The sequence below is a fragment of the Leptosomus discolor genome, chromosome 5 (genome assembly GCF_034619465.1).
Source record: "Leptosomus discolor isolate bLepDis1 chromosome 5, bLepDis1.hap2, whole genome shotgun sequence".
Lineage (NCBI taxonomy): Eukaryota > Metazoa > Chordata > Aves > Leptosomiformes > Leptosomidae > Leptosomus > Leptosomus discolor.
The window spans coordinates 30,906,859-30,923,013 of NC_141395.1; the positions used below are offsets into that span (position 1 = coordinate 30,906,859).

Here is a 16,155-nt window from a genome sequence, read left to right on the forward strand (position 1 = left end):
AAACTCAAGGTATTGCTTTGTCTGGATCCTATTTACTACTGAATTTCTATTGCAGTGCTATCTTCTTTCTGGCTGCCTCTGGCACATACTCTGGACACTACACTTCTCTCTACTGTTCCTCAAAATGAAACTTCCTCGTTCAAATTTCAGTATGATTCTGCCAAATCCAAAAGTCAACTATCAAAAAAAAAAAGGGGACTGTCTCCATCTATTTCAGTAATTTATTGAAATTTGAGATGCATTTGTCCGTTCCAACCAGCACTGAGAAATGGTTCTACTCATCGTAAATATGAAAAAAACTCACATAAAATTCTGAAAGGAGATTTATTTTTCATTCTCATTAAAAAGTACACTTTTCTTAGAAATTAAGAAGTGCTGCAAACCCTTTGAACATATTATAAATTATTGACCAGAAATGCAAAACACAAGAGTGGAGCCTAATCTGTACTTGCCTTCCTCAGTAAAGTATTCTGTGTCCCTTATACAGGGGCTCCTTTCCAGGAAATTCCACCTTGGAAGGCCTTTACTAATCAAAGAACAATAAGCACTCTATACTGCTAAACATACATATATATTTTGAAAATTGTACCCATTTTAGAAGTATTGTTCATAAAGGCAATTCTCTTGTCATCTTCAAATAAATTTTGATTTACTTTTAAAACTTCTTTTATTTTTTACTCTATAGACTGGGGAATCCAGAAATTGTGTATCGGTAAACCGATCCCCACGCCTTAACTTGCTGTAAATAGAAGAAAGAAGAGGCATCATGTATGAATATCACCAAGCACCTACGTAATTATAATGATAATAATTATGTAATTATAATAACAATTCCAAATGGTAAATACTCTCAATGAAAACTTGAAACACTAAAGAAATTAAATTTATGGAAAATAAGTATGTCTGAAATAGCAAGGCATAGATAACTACTGTTTTCCAAAATAATGCTAAAAATAGTAGTCATCTTATTTTTTTTTCCATTTTCCATATTAATATAAGAGTAATCATAACTTATTCCTGTAAGACAAAACTGAAAAATTATTTAAGCCAAAAGTTTAACAGCATCCATGCAGGACATCATACTTGAAAATAAAATATAAACAGGAGACAGTAATCTAAAATCCTGAGTGTCATCCACATTATTTCTGTTATTAGTTACTGTCTCTCTCCAGAAATACAGAACCTTATCATTGTGGGGTAAAGGAGAAGAATGTGTCAATATCACAAGATTACACCATTTCAACACCCAATTCAATTAGTAAAAGAAAAGCAAAGGGACTAGAATTATCTGGCATAAATGTTGTAAAGTGAAAAGACACTTCCTACATTACTTTTAGCTCCTATTTGTCCTCGGAATCATTGCTTCAATTAACTGTTTGCTTACTTACAGAGATAAAACAAAAATATTTTGAGGCTGTATGAGAACACTGCTAATTTTTTAGTTTGTGGATTTATTTTCTTCTCCTCCCCCAGTTTTGCCAGAAAAGGAAGACATACTCCTCTTGAACCTTTGTCATAAAGTAAATTGCTATAATCCTTTCACTCTCAACACTATTACAGGGAAATCTTGATACTGTCTTTACGTCATGAATATGCATTCTACTAATACACACACAACACGGCACAATTTTTCCTTAAATTAATATTATAATTCAAAAACAAACAAACAAACCACAACGAACTTTGTGGCAAAAAGCTCTCAGAATATTTTCAGAAGTAATAAACTTAAATGTCCATTGGAATTTAGATCTATTAATGTAAGTACAAATACATTAGTTTTCTTAATACAAGTCCAGCTTTAAAATCCTCTTTTAAATTCTAATACTTATTGCACAATTTATGTCTTGCCTTTTAACAATCTTGGAAATCCTGTGCCACTACATTTGCGAAGAACACTGAGAGGTAAATAACTATCAAATTAATATATCTTAAAGTCAAATATACAGCTAGCTAAAGCAAAATGACTGAATTATATAATATTTGTGCACAAATCATCTTGCCACTTGGCAAATATTGGAAATTATTATGGTATAAGTTTATGTTTAAGTATAACATTTACAATTACCCACCTCTAAAGGGGTTTATACCATGATAAACATTAAGAATTCACCATTATTCACTACTAGTATAAAATGTTGTATTACATGCTATATTTAAATTTTGAGACTTGAATACTGTTGGGGTCTTACTTTGGCACTTGGAAAACCTGCCACACTAACAGGAAATGTTTTATATTAACACTGAAGGATCTTCACAAAAGAGGTTTATGAAAGAGATAGTACAAGTGTTTATTTGGGGGTTTTAATAGGAAATCTTCACTGGGGATAGCTATGTACTCCAACAAACAAACAAAAGCTCCAATTACATATACCTACCAGTTTAGACTGGGTTCTTTGTAGCAAATAGTGGCTCTTACTCGTCTAGCCTGTGCTGCTGAGTTTTCTTCTAAAATTTTGGGGGATTTAGGTAAGGAAGCTTGAGATTGTATACCAGCATTTGTCAGATCTTGCAAAGCCTTTCTCCCTGTGAATATAGTAGTTTATATAGCTCATTTAAAATATTTTCTGAATCATTAAATAAACTTTCAATTCATAATTATTTTAAATTAGTATTTCTTAATTCAGGTACTTTGGTTACTGCTCCTGCTCTAAAGATGCTCAACAAAAAATGGGATAGATGATCAAAGAAAATGCCACTACAGCAGCTTTCAACCTACCCAAATTTGGAGCTGTCTGAGGTCTGCCATGGGTCTTGGCACATTTTAAGAAAGACCCATAAGCCCTGTAATTTGCAGCAAGCTGCTTAAGTCTCCCAAGAGTTACTGCATTTAAAAAAGTAAAACTTCACACAGCTCATGGCCTTGAATGCAGGGGGAGGGCATACACATATAATATGAAGATTCAACCTGTACAAGGGTTCTCTAGTACTGCATTTTCCAACTTTATGTCTGCTCTTTGGGCATATGTGCATAAAGTGAGCATAGCAAGGTGGTTAACTGAGCCTCCCTATCTTCAAAACTGTATACTACCAAACTATTTACAATACCTCATATTTTGAACCACTGAACATCTCCAAGAGGGATACTCCATTGAAAAAGTAACCAGCCTTGGTAGAAGAAGTACTATTTGTGTCAGCTTTCTGTAATCCTTTAAGACTGATTCAGAGTGCCAGACTAAACAATCACTATTTAATTTGGAGACAAATATTTTGATAACTTGGAAGAAATACTGAAATTATTATTTAGCCTGCATTTAAAAAAAACCTAGAGGGGTCATAGTCTCTCCAAAAAGCACTAAGATTTAATGCAGACAGCAATCCAAGATGAAATAAATAATCTGTTTTCCTTAAAAGTTCTTCCAAGAGTGCACATTCCTCCCTGATACAGGCCAAGTTTTAGATTTAATGCATTTAGATGAGAACACTTGGAATGTAGTTTTTCAAAGGAATTGAATGTAAAACTCTCTTACCTTCACTTCTTGAATTCGATTGCTTTACCTTAAATCCTCTGTGGCAGCAAATAGATGCTATTGATCTCACAGAATAAATTCATATACAGAAGGGATAAATGATGAATTTTTTGTTGTGCCTATCTTGAGACTATTAAGTTATATCGCTGTATATATCTGTCCAAAAAGTGGAGATTTTCTTTCTTTAGTATAGCATCTGAATGCCTTGTATAGGCTAGCACACACACTCTTAACTGATGGTCAGGCTGATAGTGCTGAATTACTACTGCCCTGTAGTAGAATTCTGTGCTGAGATCAAGTAAAATATCTCAGTGTGTAAGACTGATCATGTAAATCAATACTCTTCTGAATTGTGTAAGGCAGAGACAAAAAGTCAGAGGTTCTTCATTGGATTTCTGCTAACTTTACTTCTAAGAGACATATTAAGGTGACTTTGGACTGCTTGCAGCAAGTCTCTGCCGATTTATGAAGGCAAAAGAAAAAGCACTGTCTTTTGAAGGAGTTCATTAAGGAAAAGCAATGCTCATTTGGTTTAAACGAGAGGATCATGAAAATCAGAGGATCATTAAAAACCTCCCAAGTTTGGCTGCCTCACAAATCAATCTTGATTTGTACTTGTTTTATAGTGAAAGCAAATTGTTATTCTGAGCTTTTCCTAAAGATTCAGGTTAGAGATCAGGTCAGCTTCTTTTTAAGCAGTAAGAGCTTTGAGACATCTATGAGTCTGCATTATTTAGGAAAGCTGGATGCCTTTGAGTGTGAATATTTATGTTCACATAGATCTAACTATATAGAGACTTTCATTACAGGAGACTTTCAAGGTGTATTTCTAAGTACAGCTCAAGGTAGTGATCAGAAGAGCTGGCATCCTCAGAAAGGATGGCATTTCCTTGCTTTCTTTTAATTCAAGATGTGGATTTAGATGTAGGATGAAAAATGAACTGGTTTTTGAACTATGCTTAAATGGACAAAGATCAAAAGATTAGCTTACTTTTTATGTCAGCAGTCTTTGATACTGCTGATCACAAGGGTTTACTACTTTATCATTAAAGCTAATAAACTTGTGTGATCCTTTTTCTACCTTCCAAAGAAAGAATCGAAGATGAGAAGATGCAACTGCTAATTACCATGACTAATACTTCACATGACGGTCTAATTCTGCCAGTATTCTTTCTGTGTTCATGTAAACCAGGAGATTTTTTTTGGCCATTGTGTCCTAGCAAACAAATGAAGCCAAGGCAGTATTTGCTTGATAGGTTGGGATTCAAACTATTAATTTGAGCTAGGAAACTCTTCTAGGTGTCAGGACATTCTCACAGACAATGAAGTAAACAGGAACTTGTTAAGAATAAATAAGTTTACAAGAGACCCCTTATGCTACAAAACTTCAAAGCTACATTTTAAAACATATTTAAATTCTAGCATAGACATGTTAGTCATATATTCCTTTAGCTCCTTTACAGTCATTTCATTCTAGGATAGAAGAATCTAAACCTATCTTCCAGACCACACTAAAGTTTGATTATTTTCTGAACTTAATGTATCTTACATAAAAAGAGAATGTCACATCCAAGTTTGCTCATGGGTAAATTCTAGAGAAAACCTGCTCAAAGTACTTTTTTTTAGATCTTAGAATTCCTGTTGAATTGCAGTGTTTCTAAAGAAATACAAATGAAATCTTTAAGTTCTCCATTTATGAAGGGAACAGTGTAGTTCACTCTCATTTCCCTTGTATAAAAGCTCAACCTATTGTACTTTTTCTATCCCCAACTACCTGAATTCCATCACTTTCTTTGAAACATTAATACATACTCCAGCTATAATTGCTCCTCAGGAATGTAGACTACTTACATCTGCCCAACTAAATGTCATCTTGGAATATATTGAAAAGTAACAAGGATATTAGTTGCCACAATTAAAAAAGATATTTTGACTGATCTAGAATATGAATAATTTTGTTGGTTTTCAGTCTTACCTTCTTCCACTCCTGTTTTATCCACTTTATCAAGCAATGAGAGTAGGATGCCACTAAGAGAAGATACCTTATGCTTATTTCAGGCACTATCTAATTCAAAATGCCTTCCCCCCCCCCCCCCCCCCTACACTTACCATGACAAGGTGTCAGAGTCTTTTTGTAAGTTTCTTTAGAAATAGGATTCAGGTTTTTTTCTGCTTTTCCAGCATCCAGTGCTTTATTATGATCATTTTCCCCACAGATTTCAGAATTATTCAGTATGGAGAAGTTCATGGACGCATTGTGGTTATTAAGAACTGGGAGCTCCACATTGGAAAGACCTTCCTGGAAAAAGCTATCTACATTTAATGGCATATTCTTAGAACACTCAAATTCTGACTTTTGAACTGTAGGCTTTAACTTGCTCATAAAGGAATCTACCTCATGAGGGGCCTCCTGGTCATCTGAAATATTCTGGCCCCCCGAATCAATATGCCCGAAATAGTAATTTTTTTCTGATCTGGTGTCAGTAATATCAGAAGTAAACCTCTGTTTGCACTTTACCTGATTACCAGAAGAATTACTAATGTGGGGATTTTTATGTGCCACTGATGAGGAATGGACTTTCTTTAAAGTATTAGCATCATCATCAACTCGTTCTTTAGCTCGTGGTATATTCATAGCTACACCTTTCTGTGTAACTAAAGCTATTTGCGTTTCCTGATTTTCAGTTGCTGTATGTCCATGAACAGCCTCTGCATGCGATGCATCCTTATTCTTTAATTCTTCATTTTTACAAAGTGAGAACCGTGTGAGATTTTCTTTTGGTATTATACATGCCTTCCGGCTAGCCTTTGCCAATGTACGTTTTAGTCTGCCTGGTGAAAAATGGCTACTTTTTGGGTCTAATTCCTGAGTAATTTTATGAATGCTGTCACTTTCAGTCTCTCCACTTTGTCCACAATACCTTTTTTTGTCGTCGCATTTTTTCTTTATAATATTCTTCTGGTCTTGTTTTCTCTTGCTGTCATGTTGGTGTATTTCTGTTTGAGACCTTTTTGAAATATATTCTCCACACTGCCCATTCTCCTCTCTGCAGTATTTTGCTGTGTTCATTTTAGAAGGGTTTTGAAAAGTTTTCCTGTTAATTTTTGGTCTGCTTTGTTTCTCATTTGTATGCAGAAAGTCCCACTGTAAAGGCAATACATTAGAAGTGTTACCTTGGAATGGTACATTTTCAGCACAGTAGACTTCTGGTGGGATCTTGTTATTACAAGAGTTTGAGTCTGCCTTTTGTATTTTGCTTTGCATGTCTTCAAATGTTTCTGATAAAGTTTCTTTATTTGTCTCCTGCTTTCTTGGACTCATTAAGTTAACCTGGTATGTCCTCCTAGTATCTTGAGCTTTACTCGGACAATTTTGTGTTTGATAATATTCACTGGTATTCAGCAAACTCCGTTTCCCTACAGGATTTCCTGTAGGTAGCTGCTCCGTCTGACTTTGGAGTAGTTGTGAGTCAACAGTTTTTGAAACTGCACTATTGTCAGCCTTAGTGTGCCTTTCTTCTGCATACAAATTTGAACTGACTTCAGTCTTGCTTTTAATTTTCTCTTTATCCTTCTTAGAATATTTTACTTTTCTGAAATTTTCCAATATTTTATCAGAATTGGCATTACTATTTTTATTCCGGTGTAATTTATCTTTGTCTTTCACGGTAACTGTGAGTAGTTCACCTGCATCACTGGCAGTCAACTCCATATCAGCATCATAAACAGTTTCCTCAGGCTTCATCTTGTCAGTAAAAAGCAGCTTCTTAAAATTTATCTTACTTTCATTGCTAAATTTAAGAGGTGAAGGAATAATGTGAGACAAGACACTTGAACTTTCCTGCAAATTCATGTCATTGGTGTTGCTGCTACTGCTGATACAATGATGAGGCAGATTATTTGAGCTACATTTTCTATCAAAATCCTTTATATTAGGTTGAGTTTTTGACTTAGGAAGTACTGCATGTTTCTTTCTTTCAGTCACATTTCCACAGAATGGCAATGGACTATTATTATATTGTTTTGTAAGCTTCTCAGACTGTCTTAAAGATTGTGTATTTTCGACATGAGTCAGGAAGGCACTATTGCAAGTTAGTTCTGTACATAATTGATTTTCTGCAAAGAGAAAAATTTCAGCAGCTTGGAGAAAGAAAGAATATAGTTATCAGAATAAGACAGATTACTGAAGGTTGGACCAGAAGCACGAAATATTTCTTTTACTGAATACACACATTCTGTGGTTGGTCCTTAAAAATTTAGTCAACTAGAACTAATTTCATATTTTACCAAAGTTAGAACTTCTGAAATTTGGTATAAATAAAAATGTGTTTTTCTATAACTACTTCAGGTATGGAAGTTTTATTCTATTCACAATAACTTTGTTACAGTGCAGCTGTGTTATTTCACTGACCATTATTCTACAAGTGATTGCCAGGACGCCTATGCTTATGGGTGAGCATTCTATTTTTTATTAGTTTGTTACAGTTTAGGGTTTTTACTATACCTTCTGTATCGCACATCAAGTAATGAATTATTAAAATACTAATTCTCAGAAATAAATCACCTGTACAGAAATACATCGTACCTTTTAAAAACACATTTTTGTCAATAGTTGTTTCCACTGGGTCTATTTCAATTAATGTTTGATTACTGGCACCAGAAGGCAATGATAATGCAAACTTGACTTGATCTGAATGCATTTCCTTTGACAAAATAGTGCTGCACTTATAAGAATTTGCTATTTCACACACAGAAGGGCTATCTTGCTGTTTTGCATAAGCTGTTGCAATTAAAGCATGCTTCACTGGCAATTCCACAGATCTGAAAAGAGGAAATTTTACTGTGAAGATTTTTATTACATTTCATTCCATAACATTCAACTGTTTAAAACATTCCCTTAATGATGTATAAAAGCAGAAAACAACAACTCAAGTAAGAAATCTGGTTCTATCTTAGAGGCAAATGTATTTTTTTATGATAGAGAATTCTGCTTTGTGCTGGTGAGATCCCATGAAGAAAGAAGCAAGTTATTCAAACACAAGTTTTGTTTACTGCTCTCTATATAAATTCCAAGTTGCAAATAGCCAATTTCTGAATTAGACAGGAAATAATTTCTCATTACCTCAAAGATACCTACAACAACAGAAAAAGATTAGTTGTAAAAAAATCCACAGACACTTAGCAACTTCTGCATTAATATAACCACCTACCTAGAAGACTGGCACGTACTCTTGAACTGGTCATCAGCAGGGCTACTTGGACCAGAGGACAGAGGAAGAGGACTCTGAAGATTCTTTCAGAAGAACAGTGGGGAAGTAGAAACAGTTGAATATTCTCTTATATTTTACATATTAGAAATACCCACAGGAAAAAAAAAAAAAATGAATGGGCAAAAAATAAAAGTGCTGATGAAAGGTGCATCATATTCAAACACACACAATAATTTTAAAGAAAAATATTTTGTAGCAAAACTTACCAAAATCTGTAACCTACCTGCAGCCTAACACAACGTGTAGACTTTTTTAATGTAGCTATAACTAATGCAAAGTGCATTACACATATAGAAGCACAGAGCAACACTAAGCAACTGTTTAGAACAGACAATAAAAATAATTATTTTTTTTTTGTAATTAACTGTAATTTTGCCATGACACAAGGACTAACATGAACTATGTTTTCTGGTAAAGTTTCCACATGCAAGATTGTCTTCCTTGCTTAGTGCTGCAATTAGCTCACTCAGTGAACCACATGACTTCATCAGCACTAACTAATATTTAACTTTTAGATATTTTGTAAACAAGATTAAATTCTAAATTTTTAGTGTAAGCAACAGCAAAATTTAATTGATTTCACTAGACTAGGGTTTCATCCCAAGTGATAAGGAATCGGGGTAAATGTTTTAAAAGAAGATTTCAACATTGCACTCATTTAGATGCTTTGAAAATATCCTGGAAAATGAGTTCAATATGGTAATAGTTCAAAAAACATCTTACCTCAGAAAGACTGCTTATTTCTATTGCAGTTAAGAGGTTGTAATTCAAAAATGCTTCTATTTCTATAAGAGTTTTATTCTGCATGTAAAAGAAAAAGTAATTTAAAAAATATATTTTAAGTGGCTTATAAAGATATAAAGGTGCATCTACATTGTAAATTTTTTTTAAACACTCAATTGAGCACAAGCAGATTTTTAATAGCATCTCAATACCTATAAATATAAAGGTGAAGCTGACACTAAAATAGCTATGCATAGACATATTCCTGATGAACAAAATAGTAAGTACAAAAAAATCCTATGAACCAAAAATCAATACTATGCTATCAGATAATATAACTTCACAAATCTGAGATTTACATTTTAAATCGCTATTAAGAAGCAATGTTAAGTTTCAAAAAAAGATAAAAGCTTGATTTAGCTGATCTAAGTTTAAATGGTATTATTTACAGCATACCAAACAGGTTAGTTTTCGACGAAGCAAGATATTATGAAGCTGCAGCTTTTCTGCTTCCTTCTGAAGAAAAATTTTCTCATTCTTTAGCTTCCGAGAATTTTCTTTCTCCACACTCAAAGCCATAGCTAATGCTTTATTATTTTGTTTTAAAGATACTTTAAACATAGATGAGTTATCTAAAGGAGATAAAATAATATTATTTTCAACAGCTTCAATTCCAGGCACCCTCTGCATGAACTATCACTACATAACAATATTTTTATCTGCAGGTTTTGGTGGAACAATAGCAAAGCCTAACACTTTCTAACATAAATCTGTTTCTGTTGGTTGTCATTCTGATGCCTACTCTGTCAGCTTCAAGTTCAAGTTTATTTCATGCACGGATTCTGCTCTAGTCTGGATTTTTTTAAAATAAGGTTTAAGAACAAATTGATAGTTTCAGAGCCATAAAAAAAATGTTTCTAAATGTCTAAAAAACAAATATACATGTTTACAAATTAAAAAGTTCAAACATTTTGAGCATAAATGTGAGTTTTGACAAGAGAAAGAAAAAAAGTTTTAAATTAGAAATATACCTTCCCCTGTTCTAGTGGAACCTTGCTCACTCATATCTGTTGCAGTCTTCTTTTTCTTTCCAGTGGTAATGTATATTACGTAGATGATTTTTTTGCCTCACATTCACAGTATACACAGTTAACTTAAGGCAGAAATAAGCCTGACTGTACTCTTTTATAGTAAAAAAAGGAACAAGGCCAGCTTGAAATCTGCTCCAACTACATCACTTCATTGTCTTACATTATTACTTCTGTAATCCAAAATTGGCAAGGCCTTATTTCTTTGCTTTGGGAAACCAGGAAACAACACTGGAACCTTGTTAATCCAAACATTATGCTCTGAAATCACTATTCAGTTTAGTGAATTATTTGTATTACTGCAGTGGGGAGATTTTTAAAGGACATTAGTTTTATTCATCTATACTGTTTACTTTTCACTGCAAATTAGTATTTTTGACATAAAGCTACAGTAAGTTCAAATATATATATACACAAACAACAACAACATATATATATACAAACAACAAAAATTATTGCTGCACCAATCACAGAAAGAGAAGCAAAGTCAACAGTCACTTAACCGTGCTGCCTGAATTACAGAGCTCTGAAACAGTGGTGTTTCACTACATTTATAGTTTCCTCACCTCTTGCAGAAGATCTGAGATGTTCCATAGTGGTTTTTTGTCAGAGCCAAAAAAAACCCCCAGCCATCCACCATGACAAACCTGTGTTTGAATTTAATCCTGACTTACAGGGAAAAAACAGAGTACCTTCTGGCAAGTGATAAAACCAGCAGATTAATATTTGTAGTTTTCCTTGATTCAGTAAATGACTCAATGAAGAATTATATATGAATCCCATTTTGTAAATGGGAATACTAGCTATTTTACTATGGCAGCTATATTTTAAAGTCATTGATTTTACTCATTTTGGTCTCTTAGTTTTTAAGACACCAAAATGGATGTGGACATGGATATTAGAAATACACTTGAGTACACTTTTTAAAAAAACACTGGCATGCCAAAGAGCAAGCACTGAAAATAGTCAGAGAATTACATAAACAAACAACTTACAATCATGTGTTTTAACTTTCAGACTCTCATAAAATTCTCAACATACCACATTAATATGTTTAACGGAGCAATTCAGGAAATCACATTAAATATATTTAGTATTCCTTTTGAAGTCATACATTCTAAGTTCAGTAAATGGCTTCAGTTTTAACAGGACTTACTTATTAATTTAGTTTTGATTTTAGATGCTAAAGAAGCATTCCATTTTGCAGCTTGTAATGTTCCATCCCTTTTCTTCCTATGCCATTCAACAGCATCCGAGGTGAAAACGGTAGATGATTTAGCAGTTGCTTGTTTATCCATCATCAAAATGAACCTGTACATTATCAAGGGGAATGTCCAAATAATACATGATCTTTCTCTCACTTTTAAAAATTAAATTTCATTGCCTCTTATCAGGATTTTTTTCTCTGAAGTTGAGAAAATTGATTCAGTCTTTACCTGTGTTCAAATAATTCAAACAGGTTAATGAGTTGTTACTTGAGACTTAAGTCATGTTATCACAGTGGCCAAATATTCAACTAACGAACATGAAGACAAAGGATCAGAGTTTTTTTTATCTTGTCCATTCCCTCAAGTTATCCATCAAAGTTTACACTTAAAAGGTAAAATCCTCTAGGTTCTATCACTTCACAATGTGACCAGACCAACTTTTGCTTTGTCAGGACAAACTTGAACTGGAAGCATCTAAACAAACCGTACTATAAACGCCATAAATCTAAACAAAGAGTGAGGGAGCCCGCCGCCAGCGCAGGCAGCGCCCAACCGCCCCGCTTCCAGCGGGCTGCTCCCGCCGCCGCCCCGCCCTCGCGCCTCTCCCCTCAGCGCAGGCAAGGGGTAGCGCGCGCGCCCGCTCCCGCCTCGCCACTGGGGCCGCCAACGCCTGCGCGTGCACCAACGGCCGTTGGACCGCAGCCGCTGGGCCGAGCCCCTCGCGCGCCCCCAGCGGCGCCCCTCGCGGCTGTCGGGGCGGCGCCAGCTGCTCTGGGGGCGCAGGCGGGGCTGCCAGTCCGGGGCGGGCGGGGAGCGGCGCTGGGGGCGCGGGCAGAGCGGCACGGGAGAGGGCGGAGGCGCGGCCCGACCCCTGCGGAGCGATCCGCGGCCAGCTTCTGTATCGTATGAAGAGTTATTTAGGGTTAAACCACTGGGTGACATCTTAATAAAAAGATACACGAAAGCCAGAAAAGATGACAAAGTCACCAGGGAATCAGTAACGCTGTGCTTCACAATGGAAAGGCAAAATGCATCGCCAGGCCGTAACAGCTGGGTACAAAGGTATCTGCAGCGGGATTTATACAACCAGCATCACCTGTTTTGACGCTTTGTTGATAAAACAGGAAAGGCACCGTAGCAGTTTTGTGACGTACTTGCAAAATCATCTATGTTAAAACAGTTCATACATACTCTTGCATGTGGTCACAGGCATTCCTTTTCGGAAATGGGATATGTGCAAGTCACTAACCTTTATAACCCACAGTTCCAGTTCTTCCATGACTGGGGTGAGACGCGCGTAACTTTACAACGATGCGTCTCTGCAAAACCATTTTAAATACCAACTGTTAATAATGCTAAAATTAATAAATAAATATTAATTGTATAAACACTTAGCATTGTGAGGAAGTGAGTACAGAACTGCAGATATTCCACTTGGCTGTCAGAGCTTTTTAGAAGAGCTGAGCTACTTGACTTTCAGTTCAAAGAGTTCCTTTAGGTTAAAAGAAAAATCCATGTAATTCCTTCTTAGTGGAAAGTTAAATTTCTTTCTGGCTGATCTTTAGCTATATAGTAATAGATGGAATGGCAAAACAGACAGTCATCAAAACAGTTATGAAAGCAACAACGGTAAATTTAAAACCCAACAGATTATAGCAAGTATGCATCCTGCCTCCACACATACTGCAAGGGTAGGAGTCTCCAATGGAGTGAGCAAGCCCACTTGCAGGTAATACTAGGACTGGGAATTGAAAGGAAGTATTTTAGTCTAATAAAATCCTTTTTGCTAAAATCTGTTCTGAGCCCCAAAGCCCTTGCTCTTTAACACTCCCTTCACACACGTTCTCTTTCACTGGCTATGTGTGCCCAGTCCTACCGTTAGTTCAGGTTGACATTAATTCCTAAATTTGATCCTGGAATCAGTAAATTTATAGTAAACACTTTTGTGAAAATCTTAAGAGAGTTAATGTTTTAATTTATTTTAAGATTTACAGAGATGTGGAAGGTTGAACTAAAATACAGCGTGAGGTTCTGTAGTGCAGTAATCATCATGAAAAGCTCACCTTTCTGTGTGCTAATACTACAATACGCAATAAAGTAAATCAAAGGAATTGCATGATCAGTGGCATTATTTGAAAATGTATCTTTATGAACTTATTATTTTCATAATCTGCAGCGAACAGCACCTGGAGAGTCTCTCTCTTCTGCCTTTTCTTAATTCTTGTATGATTTACGGTCTAGTTTCTCAGTGTGGCCCTGAAGTTGCAAAACCCTATGCTTCTATGCGATCCCCTTAAATACAGATTTGATCCAGCACACCTTAGATACCTTTGGTACATTTCCCCCTTACAAGGCAACTTGGAAGTGACTGCAGCTACTGTAAAACTCTGGCCAAATAAAAGAGCAAATAACCTTACATATCCTTAAAAACAGAAAACCAAACAAATAAAATGTGCCTTCTTATCCTTCCCAGAAAGCAGCGTTTTCCTCCAGATTCAATCCTGAGTTTTCATTTCCTTCAGTTTTACAACACTCCCGAGTCCTGAAGGGGCAATCACCAATTTGCTTCCATTTAACATTTATGTTACCACTGTGGGCAAGAAATTTAAAACAAAACATCAAGTACTGTGTTTCCACCTGTGGTCATACTTTCCTTTACACTCCACTGAGGAACTCCTCCCACACTATAACATTTCACATGTAAAAATCTCCAGTTAATTGCCAGATGCTCAAAGTGCTGAAGAGCTTTAATGCACTGCCAAGTTTCACAGCCTATACTCCTTAAATATATATAAGAGCAGAATTTTGGTTTTTGGTCATTTGAGATCCTGTGACTGGTCTTTAAACTGAACAGAAATGAGAGGGAGTGAGGGAAAGAGAGACAAAACTGTTGTAAGAGCCCTAACCACGTGGAAAGCGTTGCATTACCTGCAAATCACCTGATCACAGAATGGTAGGGGTTGGAAGGGACCTCTGGAGATCATCCAGTCTAACCCCCCTGCCAAAGCAGGTTCACCTACAGCAGGTTGCACAGGACTGTATCCAGGCAGGTTTTGAGTATCACCAGAGAAGGAGACTCCACAACCTCCCTGGGCAGCCTGTTCCAGTGCTTGGTCACCCTCAAAGTAAAGAAGATTTTCCTCGTGTTCAGATGGATCTTCCTGTGCTCCAGTTTGTGCCCATTGCCCCTTGTCCTGTCACTGGGCACCACTGAAAAGAGCCTGGCCCCATCCTTTTGGCACCTGCCCTTTAGATATTTGTAAGCGTTGAGAAAAATCTTGGTTGAGGAATTAATCCTGTAAGGTCTACTAAAGTGCAAGCTATGACTAAAGCAATTCTGGCAGGTACATCATGCAGTACAGCTGCTCCTGAGGACTCCCTGATGTCTAACAAGGCTCAAACTCACACTATAGTTTTTCCTGAAAGTATAGTATTAAAACCACAATTTCCTCTAATCACACCCTTTCCTGGAGAAGTTTACTGAAAATTCATTTCTTAATACCTCTCCCCATCTGTCAAATTTGACTGAAATTAGTAAATCGAAACATACAGAGGATGAGCACGTAACCCTGCCTTCCTTTAGAAACTAGTGAAAAACAAAACAAAATGTCCCTGTGTTCATTTCCCAAGACCACGCAGCTGGAAAGGCAGTTTGCTTGTGCAGGCTGATTATGCTGCATGCTTCTATACCAAGAACATGCTGTACTAAGCTTTAACAGCAACTCTATTTCAAACGGTTAAATCCGAGGTCCAAAACTTACCTAGGCACTGTGTTTGGGTGAGCGCGTGGAGAGAGGGAGAGGCTGAAACCATGTACATTCTCCTAGTCTCCCAATGCAGAAATACACGAAGGAACTTTGTTCAGACTTTTGAGGTAAACCCAAACCAGTTTGAAGGAGAAAACAAGTGTGCAAAGCTGCAGCTTCACTAAGTGAATGTTGCAGAGTGAGAAAGACTGGAAGTTATAACTTAAAGCATACTGTAACATTTGACAACAGAGGCCACATTTGAGTTGCAATTGCTATGTATGAACTACTCCCAGGGAGTAAGGGATAACACTATATTCTTACTAAAGACAGTTAAACCAGATACCATTCTTTCACAATCTATTATACGTATTTTCACTTATTTTATAGGAAGTCCAACATCTGTGAATTATCAGTCTGTATTGCATTCAGTGGCATGTTGCAACTTGTGTGCTTATTTAATTAATATCTATATTAAGCACTAAAGACCTCGCTTCTGGGTACATTCTTAGCCAAGAACTGTTCAGGGAGCACATGAGAGACGTGGTGCTTGGCATGCTGTTCCCTCTCTTTGCTGCAACTGCCACATGCTCAGTTGCCATGGAAAATGAAACACGGAAATATTTACTGTAGCTTTAATTGCCATTCTAATG

General features: G+C 36.2%; 1 protein-coding gene across 1 annotated transcript; it reads right to left on the minus strand.

The window, feature by feature from the left end:
- Positions 1–633: 633 nt before the first annotated feature.
- SGO2 (shugoshin 2) lies at positions 634–11,846 on the minus strand. Its single transcript, XM_086465977.1, has 9 exons — positions 11,705–11,846; positions 9,917–10,092; positions 9,461–9,538; positions 8,678–8,760; positions 8,053–8,288; positions 6,876–7,583; positions 5,577–6,818; positions 2,376–2,523; positions 634–739 (listed from the first exon to the last, which is right to left on the minus strand). Exons 1-9 carry the CDS (start codon positions 11,844–11,846, stop codon positions 634–636), a joined length of 2,919 nt encoding a protein of 972 aa, XP_086322103.1.
- Between the last annotated feature and the right edge of the window lie 4,309 nt (positions 11,847–16,155).

Excerpts from the sequence above, each read along its gene's own strand:
- SGO2 (XM_086465977.1), bottom strand. The coding sequence starts at position 11,846 with ATGGATAAACAAGCAACTGCTAAATCATCTACCGTTTTCACCTCGGAT. Across the intron at positions 10,093-11,704 it reads AATCAAAACTAAATTAATAA|ATAACTCATCTATGTTTAAA; the intron begins GTAAGTCCTGTT and ends TATCTCCTTTAG. Across the intron at positions 740-2,375 it reads AAAGAACCCAGTCTAAACTG|CAAGTTAAGGCGTGGGGATC; the intron begins GTAGGTATATGT and ends TTCTATTTACAG.